General features: G+C 43.0%; 1 protein-coding gene across 1 annotated transcript in view; it reads left to right on the top strand.

Moving 5' to 3' along the window:
- Tcf4 (transcription factor 4) overlaps positions 1–13,195 on the top strand; it is a 345,858-nt gene extending 332,663 nt beyond the window's left edge. The window contains exons 16-20 of the mRNA XM_032885763.1: positions 1,237–1,372; positions 3,315–3,477; positions 6,812–7,041; positions 7,904–8,044; positions 8,257–13,195. Coding sequence (XP_032741654.1) covers positions 1,237–1,372; positions 3,315–3,477; positions 6,812–7,041; positions 7,904–8,040 — 666 coding nt within the window. The 3' untranslated portion in view covers positions 8,041–8,044; positions 8,257–13,195. The remainder of the gene's footprint in view (positions 1–1,236; positions 1,373–3,314; positions 3,478–6,811; positions 7,042–7,903; positions 8,045–8,256) is intronic.
- The last annotated feature ends 904 nt before the right edge of the window (positions 13,196–14,099 follow it).

Genomic DNA, 14,099 nt, shown 5'->3' with positions numbered 1-14,099 from the left:
CTCCACAGTAGACACTCATGGACACATGTATTTCTGGTATAGTCACTGGGTAGTGGGCTCTCTAAAGCGACACCTGGAAACACAGAGGCAAATGTAAGGACTTCCTGTGCCTCGGGCTCCACATGCTTAGTGGTTCTACCCCAAGGCGTGTGCTACAGAGTCAGCAACCACACCCCCAGTGCCACGGCCTCACCAACACTGAACCCCAGCACAGGTAGCCCCAGGTCACAAAACGCCATGGTAATCTTTTCAAGTCAAGTAACCGCGCTGAGCTCTGGAAGTTCATTCTCGGAAGCGTGAGGAGTATTTGCACTACAGCGTCTTTCTTCAGATCCAAGTAGTGGGGATGGGAGGAAGCTGGAAAAACGTCCAAACATCCTCACACGGCAATGATGGCATTACTGGTGTGTTTAATAAAACCTTTATTGGTACATTTTCCGGTGTGGTGGCCTTGGCAGAAGTGGTTCCCCTTTGGGTTTGGAGCTCAGCAGCTGATGAAACACAGTGAACATTAATTTGGAAAGGGCCGCCAGTTTTCGGAGAGCCAGGTGACATTTTATTATAGCCGTACCGAGCAGGGGGCTGTGTCCCATGCTGCACAGCTTCCGCTGTCAGAGACTTAGCCGGCATTCTGGAAAATGAGAGGCAGAGAGGAAAAGGGAAGAAAGAAAAGGAAAAAAAAAAAAGAGAGAGAGAAAAGAATGGCAGGACTGGGAATCTTATCCCCTGAAATGAAAGCCGAATGCCAAATTGAAATTCCTGTAGGATTTCCGATAGCAATGGGGGAATTGGGAAGCCCACAATTAAGCATATGGGCATTAAGATAATTGTCGGATCTGTTGGCGGACATGATAGAAGACAGATGGGTAAGAATCAGTGCGCTCCGCTGCAGCACCCTGGGAGACAATTTGACGTTTTACCTGCCTGAGCTGCTCTGCTGTGTTTGTCACTGGTTGTAAGGCATGGCATCTGACTGAGAGTTAAGTGTTGGGTTTTGGGTTTTGGGGTTTTTTTTGGTTTTTTTTTTTTTTTTCTTTTCTTTTCTTTTTCTCTTTCTGTACAGACCTGTAGGTGTATGTGCAGTCCTTCAGCGCCCTCTAGTGAAATGCACTGGGCTGCTCTTCCCCCAAACTCCCACAGGCTACTGGTATCGCATCAAATCCTAGCTACCCCTGGGGAATAGCCGTTGTCCCTCCTAGTCCACACTCAGCGCCCTGATTCCTTTTGTCGTTTCAGGTCGGGGCCCACCGTGAAGATGGCGTGGCACTGAGAGGCAGCCATTCTCTCCTGCCAAACCAGGTTCCGGTTCCACAGCTTCCGGTCCAGTCTGCAACTTCCCCTGACTTGAACCCACCCCAAGACCCTTACAGAGGTAAGTCAGGTCAGGAGGCGTGCTGACCTTTGGGGAACAGCCGACTTCATATAGATTTCAAGCGTCTTTGGCAGCATGTTGCAGTCCCTGGCAGAAAACCAAGAGCCAAATTTTGTACCAAAGTGGTAAATAATGGGAAAGGAGCTAGAATTTGGCCGGCTAATTTGTGTTCCTTCGGTAACTGTTACCCTCCGACACCCTCTGACATCCCAGCCCCATCTGAGTAGGGAATGAGACAACAGACTGCCGAGAGGAAATGTTATTTTAGCTATTTCCACATTTCACTCATTCAGATCCCCTAATACGGTTAGCTGTGGCCTGAAAATGAGCTTTCCAAATGGGTAGGAAGGAAATTGTTTCTGTTGTTCAAGATGGAAGGAAATGTGGGTACATTAAAAAGGAACTGGGTTGGTTGTTGTTTGCTCCTGAGTGATCAAGCCCGGTAGCCATGTGTCATGTCCATGTTGGCACCCCCACCCTGCCCCAGATACAGGATCTGCCATGTCCCCAGGAAGTTGTGCTACAAAGACTCAACCTGGGTCCAGCTTCCCGAGCTACTCATGGGCCAGACGAACAATGGCCCCGCATCTCCTCATTCCTTCCACGTTTAAAATAAACAGGAAAATGCTACCTTGGGGATTCCTATAACTAGCCTTTCAGCCGTTAACCAGTGTGAACATTGTATACTTTTTATAGATACAAATGAGTTGTTCACTCTTTACCCAAGCAAGAGTGAGCTCTTGGCTTTTCTTTTTCTCTCTGTTATGCGGTTCTCAAACTGTAGCTGAAGAGTAGCAGATTCTGATAGCATGGCAGTAGACTGTGCCTTGCTCAGGGCTCCCAGTGGTACAAATGCTCCTGGCCCCTGAAACAAATTCTCAGTCACAAGTTTTCAGAATACGGAGAGTATAGGTAGAAGATCTCCATGAGAGACATGCATCAACCCGAGAAATAGATGACATTAAGGTCACGTTTTAAATGTAATGTGGAAGCCAGAGAGACATTCAGAGCACTTGATAAGCAACCATGAGACCTAGAGATTAGATGTGGCACCTACAAAACTAACTGAGCGCCCTATGCACGTGCAGCCCTAACTCCCACGAGAGAGGGTACAGGAGAGCCACTGGAGCCTGCTGGCTTCTAGATGCCCAGGAAGACACGAGTTCTGGGTTTTAGGGAGAGATCCCGCCTCAAAGGGTAGGCAGAGAATGAATGATAAGAGAAGGAAGGACACCAGATGCTCTCCCCTCGCCTCCTCTGGAGAACACGTATGCTCATAGGCACATACACGTGAGCATACACTCAGAGACACATACACACAAACAACTAACCTGCCAAACGTTGCATGAGCATGAACAGTGGAGCAAGGCTAAAACTCCGGGTTCCTCCTGTGAGCAGCGCAGCCCCATCCATAGGTCCCCGTTTTAAACGCTGATTACTCCTCAAACATAAGAGAAGCTTAATTTCAGACTATCATTAGGGTATCTATTGAAGCCTTGACTGCACGTATTTAGCGTACTCCCTGGGAATTATATTTTAAGGACATTTTTCTATTAAATCATTGCATATGGAAGAAACTCAATATAATAGCTGATATTTACTCCGGTTCTTAATCAGAACATTGAGGTGTATGATTTTCATGATTATGATTTTCATCGCAATTAAGTTGATGTTTTGTAGACAGTGAAATTACCATCTACTCCAAAAGATTGCAAAATAGAATTTAACCTCAGAGCCGATGCGAGGGAAACTTGTTTCCCACAGGTGCATTTCTGAAACTTCAGCAGACAGCAGGAGAAGTGACGAGGGATCCCAGTTCCCCGGGACAGGCGGGTCCTCTGGCCGGAAGGTTTTCACTTCTGTGAAGGCGTGTGCTTAAACGCACGGCGCTCTGGACATCACCTGATCTCTCTGTTTCTTTTCCGATTTCTCTGTTCTATAGGGATGCCACCGGGCCTCCAGGGCCAGAGTGTGTCTTCCGGCAGCTCTGAGATCAAATCCGACGACGAGGGCGATGAGAACCTACAGGACACAAAATCTTCCGAGGACAAGAAACTAGACGACGACAAGAAGGATATCAAATCAATTACTAGGTCAAGATCTAGGTAACAGTATATAATACTGTCGCTTCATTTAATTCCTTTACTGGACTTTGATGAAGTGAACAGAACAGGAAGAAACTGGTTAGTTTTTTCCTGTCAGGTAAAGCCTCCGATGAGAGGAAAACGCAAGGCCTATCCTAGAAGCATTTCAGGTATCCTTTAAGATACCTGCATTCTAATGGAGTCTAAAGGCCTGTGAAGTTACAAATCTGGACCCAATGCTAATTGCGCACCACAAAATTATCTGTACCCGATTGGAGTGTACCTGATTGGTACCTGATTCAAGAAAACAGTTTCTCGTTAAAACTGTATTCTTCAAATTTGCTCAGAAGTGGTTTTCTCCCTAAAATCTTTCCAAAAGGGCGGATTTTAGCCACACCAAAGAGTCAATTGCTTGTATATACAACTGTAAGTTTTCTTTTTCTTTATCTCTAAAGCAAGAAGGTTCTGATTTCCCAGTTTTATCCTAAACAGGTTGGCTGCGTGTAAAATAAATTCTAATATTCTTACACACACACACACACACACACACACACACACACACACACACACACACACACACACACACACACACACACAGACACAGAGGATGATTTGAAATTCCATGGCACCCATACACATCCCTCACTCCTGGGTTAATTTTCTTTGCAGATTCCCCACTGGTGCCAAGATTACAGCTTCTTTCAAAGGTTGTGGTGGGGAGGAGGCGGAAGGGCTATAGCTGGCATCTTTCATGAATCAAATCCACACTGTCTTTTTAAGTCTTTATAGCTACCATGAAAAATTACATTCTGCGTCCTGCTACTCCTTGTTTGTGCTTCTCTCACCCTCTCCCCATCCTTGGCGTTTCCTGATTTGTGGCCACAGTGGCGAGAAATCCTTGGGTGGGGATTTCACATCCTGAACAGCTTCTCTGTTAGCCAAGTCGGTTCTTGGTAATTCAGTGGCCGTCACAGAGACATGTTAGCGGGTTCTTGGAAGTTTCAGAACACCATTTCACTTGCCACTGAGTGTCTTCTCGTTAACAGTCACCCCCCATGCCAGTCACAGTACATGCTTCTCGGAGTCTGCAGAGAAGCGGCTCTCTTCAAACCTAGGGTAGGCCCATGAGCAATTCACTTATGTGAGTAACTGATTTCTAATTAGCCATTAGCCTGAAAACTTTTAGAGGACAGATTCCCGTTTTCTGGCACCACACGTGGTCAGTATCTAAAAATGTTGCCGATCTTTTGCTCTGGGACAGCCCTAACAGAGACCCAACTAGACCTTTTTGCTTAATGGTATGCAGGAGCAATTTAATTGCAGCCCGCATTCCCTTGCCACCAGCAAACATTCTGGGAGAGGGACAAGGGGGAGCAGTAATGGAGGGCCCTTGTCATGGGGTGTGCTGTCTCCCACTGCTGGCTAGGAGGTCATTACTCCAGCCTTGGAGCATTCCATACCCCCGCCCCCAGCACGCCTCTTCTGTCCCAGCATCCACACATCCCTCAGGTGCTTCACAGAGTCCAAGAAGACCACTGTCGTTTCCTCCTGGTTGGTTCTTCTCCAGGGCAGGTGTCCCTGCTTACAATTGGGATGCCACCTGAGAACTTGCTTTTCTTCTCTTTCTTATTACCGTTCGCTCACTGTGCTTAGTGGCAGCTTTTAATGACGTCTTCCTTCAAGCCCACCCTAGACTTTGAACATTTGCATACTCTCCTCTCCCTTCTTTCTGGTATCCGGCGATGTGCCTGTTTCTTTTTCCCTGTGTTGGGAAAACTGGAAAACCATATACAGAAGGGTGAACCCAGGTCCTTGACTCTCTCGGTGTACCAACAACCAAAAACAAACAACAAACTGTTCTAAATGAGTGGACAACCCTGTTGTAAAAACCCAAGAGTAGAAAGAAACAGAGAAAGCATTTCATAACACAGGCATGGACATTGCATAGGGCTTCGTGGGTTCAGGGCAGATGGCACAGGAAGGCTGTACCCATACCTTTGAAGTCAGCATTCATTACATGCACAGTGAAAACGAGTCTTCCACATCCTCAGTTCTAAGTAGGACGATTCATCATCTTGACTCTGAACAATTAGGGCCTAGGGGATTTTCAGCCTCTTTTCATATCCTGTACCCAGTGGCTTGGCCTCAAAGTAGTCACCTCCCTTCTCTCTGTCTTTCTCTCTCTCTCTCTCTCTCTCTCTCTCTCTCTCTCTCTCTCTCTCTCTCTCTGTGTGTGTGTGTGTGTGTGTGTGTGTGTGTGTGTGTGTGTGCATGTGTATGCATGCACGTGTGATATTTCCTTTTTATTTCCCTAACGTTTCTCAAGTTCAGAATCCAGAAAAGATTTTCCCTCATGGTATCTCGTCTGGAGTTTTTTATTTACATGTTGTCTTTCGTAAGATTTTATTTTTTTAAATCTCCTCTAAACTTTCTTTTCCTTATAATAGCCCTCTAAATGTTTGAACCCCTGGCCCCATGAATCCATCCGTGAATGATCTGTTCTCCAGATGGCTCACCCGCCCCTCTGTTCACCTTCCACTGCAGAGCGTCTCAGAGGGTCACCATGACCATCGGAGACGGTCAGACCTTATGCACACCGAGCCCGTGCTTTTGCGATGAATCACAGAATATTTTAGTGCTAACAGCGAATCCTGCTCTGCTTCCTCTGTGACTCACAGAGATCACGGTCAGCTCTAAGAGGGGGTATCTGGGCCTGTATCATGTTACATAGCTGCTGCCAATCAGGTTTCCTCGGCTTCTTTTGGAGATTTCAAGCCATAATATGAAAGACCACAGAAATCATGTCTGTTTGTTTCCTAACTCTTTATTCAATGTGTACGGGAAATCTTCTCAAGACTCATGACAAGGTTGGTGGACTGGACAGTCTGCTCTCTGATATTTCTATTTCATATTCCTGTTAACCTAGCTTGTATTGACTGTGATCTACCAAAATCTGATTGTCAACCACTTGTTTTTCATAGGTTGCAAATGTCACAGCATGAAAAACATTTAAAGACAGTTTAAGCAATCTGTCAGTGTTTGTATAAGTATAAGCTAAGCCTGGGTCACTGTCTGCATTAAGACTGAGCTTGAGGTCTTCATTCTCCCTCTATGTCCCCTGCAACAGGATGGACACACCCTGGCCTGCCGGGCCCGGTTCATCCTCTCCTGTTTGATTCTGGTAAAATTCTGGGGAGCAACCAAAAGTTTTGTGTGAGCTCTTTTCTAAACCAACTCCTGGGTCAGACGAAAGTCAAAGGATGAATATGACAAGTGTCAAAGGAAATGTAATACAGATACCGTCACATCATCTCCCAACACCGTGAGTAAAGGTCTCATCCGTCTTGTGTTACAGCAATAACGATGATGAGGACCTGACCCCGGAGCAGAAGGCCGAGCGTGAGAAGGAGCGGAGGATGGCCAATAACGCCCGTGAGCGCCTGAGGGTCCGTGATATCAACGAGGCTTTCAAGGAGCTGGGCCGCATGGTACAGCTCCACCTGAAGAGTGACAAGCCCCAGACCAAGCTCCTGATTCTCCACCAGGCAGTGGCTGTCATCCTCAGCCTGGAGCAGCAAGTGCGAGGTCAGCGCGTAGATGCTCAGGCACCGTCCAAAGAATTGCCTGGGTGTGGGACTGTATCAAAATCCGTCTCCTGTAATTAAGTTGTAGAATGTCCTTCTAACTGGTGCTGTACTACAGCTTTTCCGTCTGTGTTCTCAGTCATGAGACGGGATTTACCAACCTATTTCCATCCCTTTCTTGTGCGTGCGTGCGTGTGTGTGTGTGTGTGTGTGTGTGTGTGTGTGTGTGTGTGTGTGTGTGTGTGTAGACCAAAGGGGTTAATTAGCCTGGGACATCATTCCTTTAGAGTTATCCATCTCCTTTCTTGAGACATGGCCTCTCACTGGAACTTGAGGCTTTCCCTTTAGACTAGAGCTGGCTAGTCAGTGAGTACCAAGGATCTGCCTATCTCTCTTGCCAGCTCGCCACCACACCTGACTTTTTACTGTGGGTGTTTGGTAACTGAACTCAGGTTCTCAGTACGTGCACAGTAATCACTCGTGATGAGCCATCTATCTTCCTGGCCCATTATTTAAAATGGCCGTTCTTGTCTCATTGAAAGACTCTTGTTCTGCGACTCAGTCTAGCCTAGAACTCTATAGCACAGGCTAATCTTACATCTACATTTGTCCTGGCTCTGCCTCTCTAGTGCAGGGACGTCAGGCCTAGGCCATTATGCCTGCCTTTATACAGTAGAGTGGTGGTAAGGATTCTGCGTGCAGTTAATGGCCATTGAGATGGGCCACCTCGTAGCACACCTTCCCTAACTGCTCCCCTCATCTGGTCACGTGAAATGGAGTCTGAATGCCTGGCATGAGCAGAGGAGCGCCTCTGTGGAAGAGCCCTGCGCTGACTGGATGCCTTGTGCTTTCACATCCCACAGAAAGGAACCTGAACCCAAAAGCTGCCTGTCTGAAAAGAAGGGAGGAAGAGAAGGTGTCCTCAGAGCCTCCTCCGCTCTCCTTGGCTGGCCCACACCCTGGGATGGGAGACGCAGCGAATCACATGGGACAGATGTGAAAGGGTATGCTGAGTGAGGTTTCCCACCATTGCTGCTGGCTTTCCACCATGGCTGTCTCACAGTTCTCAGTGGCACATGAGCTTCAAACAACAGCTTTTCCCTATATTAGCCAATGGTTTTTTCTCTCTTGAAAAAAAAAAGAGGGCTTTAAAAATAATAAAACATTATTTTCTGTCACTATATTAATTATTCCTTCTCTCCTTTTCCTTCCTCAGGTCCAAGTTGCCACCTTGCTTCATTAAAACAAGAGACCACTTCCTTAACAGCTGTATTATCCTAAACCCACATAAACACTGCTCCTTAACCCCGTTTTTTTTGTAATATAAGACAAGTCTGAGTAGTTATGAATCGCAGACGCAAGAGGTTTCAGCATTCCCAATTATCAAAAAACAGAAAAACAAACACAAAAAAAAATGAATGAAAGAAAGAAAGAAAGAGAAAATGCAACTCGAGGGACGACTTCTTTAACATATCACTCTGAATGTGCGAAGCGGTATGTACAGGCTGAGACGCAGCCCAGAGACTGAATGGCAATCCTTCCACACTGTGGAGCAATGCATTTGTGCCTAAACTTCTTTTGGAAAAAAAAAATATAATTAATTTGTAAGTCTGAAAAAAAAATATTTAATTTAAAAAAAAAATTGTAAACTTGCAATAATGAAAAAGTGTACTTCTGAAGAAAAACGACATGAACGTTTTTGTTGGTATTCAAGTCAGCTAGTGTTTCTAATTACCGGATATTGAATAGAGGAAGCCCGGCTACCCTCATAACAAAACCAGCAACCATCCTGATGGCAACCGAAATGATGACATTAGCCATTCCTTAGGGTAGGAGGGACAGATGGATGTTATAGACCTATGACAAATATATATATAAATATATATATAAATATATATTAAAAATTTAGTGACTATGGTAAGCTTTTGTTCATTTGTTTCAGACTTTTTTCTCCTGTAAAAAAATAGTACTGATTAACTTTTTTAAAAGAAAGATTTTACTGTAAATATGGATTTTTTTTTTTTGTCTGATTTTTGTCCCTTCCCCCAGTTTGTTATCGTGAACTGTAGTGCCAACTCTGCTTCCGGAGGGGCAGTGCAGGACGAAATGCTGACCCTGATGTTGCTTCTCATTCATAAATAGTAGAAAGTTGTTTCTCCAGTCTTTTGGGAACACAGGACTTAAAAGTCACATCATGTGTAGAAATTACATGCAGCATTGCCCGGGCAAGGCAAAAAGAGTTTGTCTGGCTTGTGGCGCTGCGCTTGTTACCCTCTCCTGGGATTTTCAGAGGTACACGGTTAGAATGCTACAATGTTACCACTGTGCCTTCCAATGTTTATATCATCGGAAACATGACATAATCAAAGTGGCTGTGATTTAACAAAAAAAAAAAAAGATTCAAGTGTTACCTACCTATGTAGCGGAAGTAGTGTGCAGTGAGACGTTTCTGAATACATGGTCAGATTTTTTTTTTGGAAAAAATACAAAAACAAAAAAAAAAAACAAAAAAAAATTTAAAAAAAAAGTCAAGTTCAAAAACCGTCAAATGAGAAAATCGCAAGGAGTGTGACAGAGCTGATCGATTTTGTTGCTTTTCTCGATTTTTTTTTTGTTTGTTTCCAAATGGGTTTACTAAAAAGTACATGACTTACCTGCCTCCTCCTTCGTCTGAAAACAAAAAACAAAAAAACAATGCCAACCAATCCCACAGCATTATAGCAAGCCTTATAAGCCCTAAAGCATTAAGTTGCACTTTGGTGAGGAGGGGTAGCGCAGTATTCTCTCTGGCCAGTATGAGTGAAGTTTATACTTAACATTTGATAGAAACATAGATCAAACTGTGGCACAGTAACTCATCAGATAGCTAGCGTTGACTCTGGGCACAATTGAACCAATTCCCATCCTAAATCTTTCCAACAATTGACTTTGGTGTACAGTGCAGTGAACACATAGAACTCCTACTTAAGTATTCGTCAGCATCCTTTTGTCTCTAACTCGGTTCTGTTTTGACAGCCACACAATCTTGGCATGTATTAAGTAAAAAAAAAAAATCCCTGTTGAAGTAGTTTTCCCACCTATCAGCACTGAGTAATTGCCGTAACTCAATGGAAATGGTCTAAACGCCCCCCATCTCTTGTCCTGTACCACCAGTTACACAGTGACAAAACACATCTGTAAATTTTATGCAACCAATGGCAAACCTATCATTATTTTGAAACTGTGTATGTAAAAGTTATATTTTTACATGTAGACTCTTGTTATTATGTGTTTTAATACATTGTATCAGTTTTTTTGTTTCCTTTTTTTTTTAACTGTGTGGTTTTAAAAAGTCATTTAAATGAAATAGCGAGCTACAAGAATCTGAAATTTATGTTCATTTCTGAAAATGTAAGAACAAATAAGATAGTTACCACGTGGTCACCTTTTACAAACCCATCGATGTTTTGACTAGCTGTGTGTATGTGTGTGTGTGCGCGTGCGTGTGTGCGTGTGTGTGTATGTGTGTTGAAAACTGTAAATATGTTCAGTATCGATAAAACTACAATGCTTTGATTTGTTGAGAAGTTCCTAAAATGTGGAGGTGGATTGAAAATGTAGGGGAATAGCAGAAATCGGATTTCATGAAGAGCTCTTCTCTTTGGGGGCTTTCCTGTGGAATGGTCAAACAGAGGTGCTCCAAGAAGGGCAAGGAAGACAGTAACTTCCCCTCCTCCCTGAACGACGGAAACCATGTGTACGTGGTCTCTCACCATGTTAAAGATTTTCTTTCCGTGATACATTCTGCACTCTTTTTGTATAGTCTACCAAGGCGGGTATCCCTAGGAACAATATTATGATATAGGAAGCAGTATACTCTGATCACATTCAGGAGAAGTGTATAGAAGAGAATATGGTGTTTACTCTTTAGGGAACTGGAAATTCTCCCTGCATTGATGTACATCTTCAGAGCGGCCCTTTTGATACACGTTATCATAAAGGTGCTGACTAAAGCAGAATTAAAGTTTTTCAAATCTGTAAACAAAGCAAAAAATTAAATTACAGTCATTCGATTGTTTTTTTTTTTTTTCCAATCGGTGCTTTTATATTTTGTTCTCACTCAGACAGAAAAGGCTGCAATTTCTTGTTCACCAGCTTTGATGTATTCATTACTCAGTAATGTAATACGGCTATTGTCAAATTCCTTTTGGAAATAAGCAAAAGGCTTCCCCAAGGCCAGCAGCAGCTGCTGGCTGCTTTCTGCTTGGCGCAGAAACATGATCTGACCCTCTCTGTAGTAATCGAGTTGTATCTCCAGTTTTAAAAAGAAGGAAAAAGGGAACGTGGCCATTTTAATGTGGTGTTTTTTTTTTTTCTTTTCTTGTTGTTATTTTGTAATTCTCAAACCCAGGTAAGATATTGGTATTCCTGCACTGGATTTTTGAAAGAAACTTAGCAGAAGACAGGATCGAGATACTATAGAAGCATTTCCCAAGTGTTCATACTATACTAGACATAAATGATAACGGCGATGTATAGATTCAGGATCGGTTTAAGAGACTCAGACTTTGAAAGCAACTTGGAACGGTTGATCCACCTCCACATTCGAGTAATTAATAATTCTGCAGAATTAGGGATCTGTCCATCTAGGAGTTGTTACCCATTTGTCTTCTGTGTGGCTGCGAGGAACACTAACGCTTTTACAACTGTCAGTTCACCCAGTGGTACAACTGATTCTGACTCAGTCTTCCGATTCCTGGTTTTTATTTTGTTTTTCCACTTTTTTCCTATCTCTTGATTTTATTGTTGTTGTTGTTATTGTTATTATTATTATTCGTGATCTTTATTTCGATGAGGGGTTGGGAAGTGGGAGGGAGTCGAACTGAGACTAGGGGTTGAGAGGATTATTTTGGTTTGGTTTTCTTTTTTTTTTTTTTTTGTTTCATCTTTGCGTCCGACAGGCAGAATATGGTCTGTGTCCAAAACGGAACGTAAGTCAGGAAGGAAACCATTCAGCGTAAACAAGCACAACATGTAGTCTGCCGGCTGACTGGAAGCAAAAATAAATTAATAAATAAATAAATAATAAATAAGTAAAAGACACACACGGAGGTGAAGATGAAATGTGATGGATTCCGAGACAATGGGGCACCAAGGCCTGTAGGCCTCCTCTTGATTTTGCTTTGGTTATGTTTGTTTTCCTTAGAGATGTTTTTTTCCTCACGGGACTTGAAGTGACTCATCTCTGTGCAGTAATGGTTTCGCCATATGCTCATTTCAAGTATTATAGACATATGTAATGGTGAAATATATGAACTGTGGCCTTTTTCATTCTTGTTACTTGTGATGCAATTAAGTGAAGATAAGAAAAAAAAAGCAGAGATTTACCATGTATCAGTGCCTGGCTTTTTGTTATAAAGCTTCGTCTGTCTAGTGCTCTTTTTGCTATAAAAATAGACTGTAGTACACCCTAGTAGGAAAAAAAAACCCCTAAATTTAAAAATAAAAAAATATATTTGGCTTATTTTTCGCAGGAGCAATCCTTTTATACCATGGATATTACAAAAAAAAAAAATTGTCAGATTCTGAATATTTCTTCTTTGTAGATTTTTGGAATCATTATAAGTAAAAGTTTGTTACTTTATTTTACTATTTAAAAGATGTTATTTTGCCATGTGTTACTGAGATGAAACTGTATGGTATAGCTTCTTCTGTTCGTTTTTGTTTCCGGTTTTTTGTTCGGGTTTTTTTTGTTTTTTTGTTTTTTTGTTTTTTTTTTTTCTTTTTAGTTGTAGGTCGCAGTACGGACTTTTCCTTTTGTTTTTGTTTTTTCGTTATGTTTTGTTTTGTTTTTGCGACTGTACACATAGCTGCAGCATTAAAAACTTTAAAAAAAACTGTTAAAAAAAAGAAAAAAAAGGGAAAACGTTTAAAAAAAAAAAAGATAAACAGTTACACCTTGTTTTCAACGTGTGGCTGAGTGCCTCGATTTTTTCATGTTTTTGGTGTATTTCTGATTTGTAGAAGTGTCCAAACAGGTTGTGTCCTGGACTTCCTTCAAGAGGCGAACAACCCAGCTTGGTCTAGGCCATGACCTGTTCCCATCTGTAGTTACTCGATGAAGTCATGTACATGACCGTTCTGTAGCAATAAATGTGCCATTTTTATAAACCGTCTCTGACACTCTTGTCTTCACTTCTCGTGCACACAGCCCTCTTCTGTAAGACGACAGCCACTCTTCGTGCGTCCTGAGTGTTGGAGGTACTGACAGTTGGGAAAAAAAAAAAACATTTAAAAGAAAAAAATAAATAAATAAATCGCAGAAACAGATTTTAAGGCAAAGCCCATGGTTCCTCAAGAAGAGATGCCCCCTTACTGAAAACGGAACAGGATGCATGCAAAACACTAAGAAAGCGGTCTAGAGAATTAAGTAATTGAAGGATTGGGATTGATGCGCGCATGCGCGCGTGTGAACACTGAAGCTATGCGCTGGGAGAGCCCCGAACTGCACCAGTGTTTGGGATTGTGCGGCCAGTTGCCGAGTCAGCGGCCCAAACCTCCTGGATCAGTTGGTCGGCTACTTAGCAGAATATTCTCAGCTAGACCGTTTCGATCAAAATAAATATGAATGAAACTCCAGGAAAATCTCATTGCGTATCACTCGTGGAAAGCCGCCTGTTGTTATCTGCAGTTCTGTGCTATTCTGTTGTACCCATGCCGTGGTAGACTCATCCCACCGTGGCTCCGGATTCTGGTTGACCCTCTTGACCATTTCCCAGATGTAAACAACCGGAGGAAGTATTATTATTATTATTATTATTATTATTATTATTATTATTATTTCCTAGCTTGTAAAAACTGATGTGTGTCACCTGTGGGAGGGGAAACCTGTGCAGATCAAAATGATGCCGTGTTATGTACTGTAAGTTAATCTTTCTGTAGAACGGACACCAGCCTACTTTACAGAACCCGAGGGCTGTTTGGCATTGTGCTGTAGAGATGTAACATGGCGGTGAAAGACAGAAGGGCTTAAGGGAATGCTCTAACTGGCTACATGGGATTGGGAGATGTCTCCAAGTT

This window comes from Rattus rattus, chromosome 15 (genome assembly GCF_011064425.1).
Source record: "Rattus rattus isolate New Zealand chromosome 15, Rrattus_CSIRO_v1, whole genome shotgun sequence".
Taxonomy (NCBI): Eukaryota; Metazoa; Chordata; class Mammalia; order Rodentia; family Muridae; genus Rattus; species Rattus rattus.
This window is presented reverse-complemented; position numbering and strand designations above follow the sequence as displayed.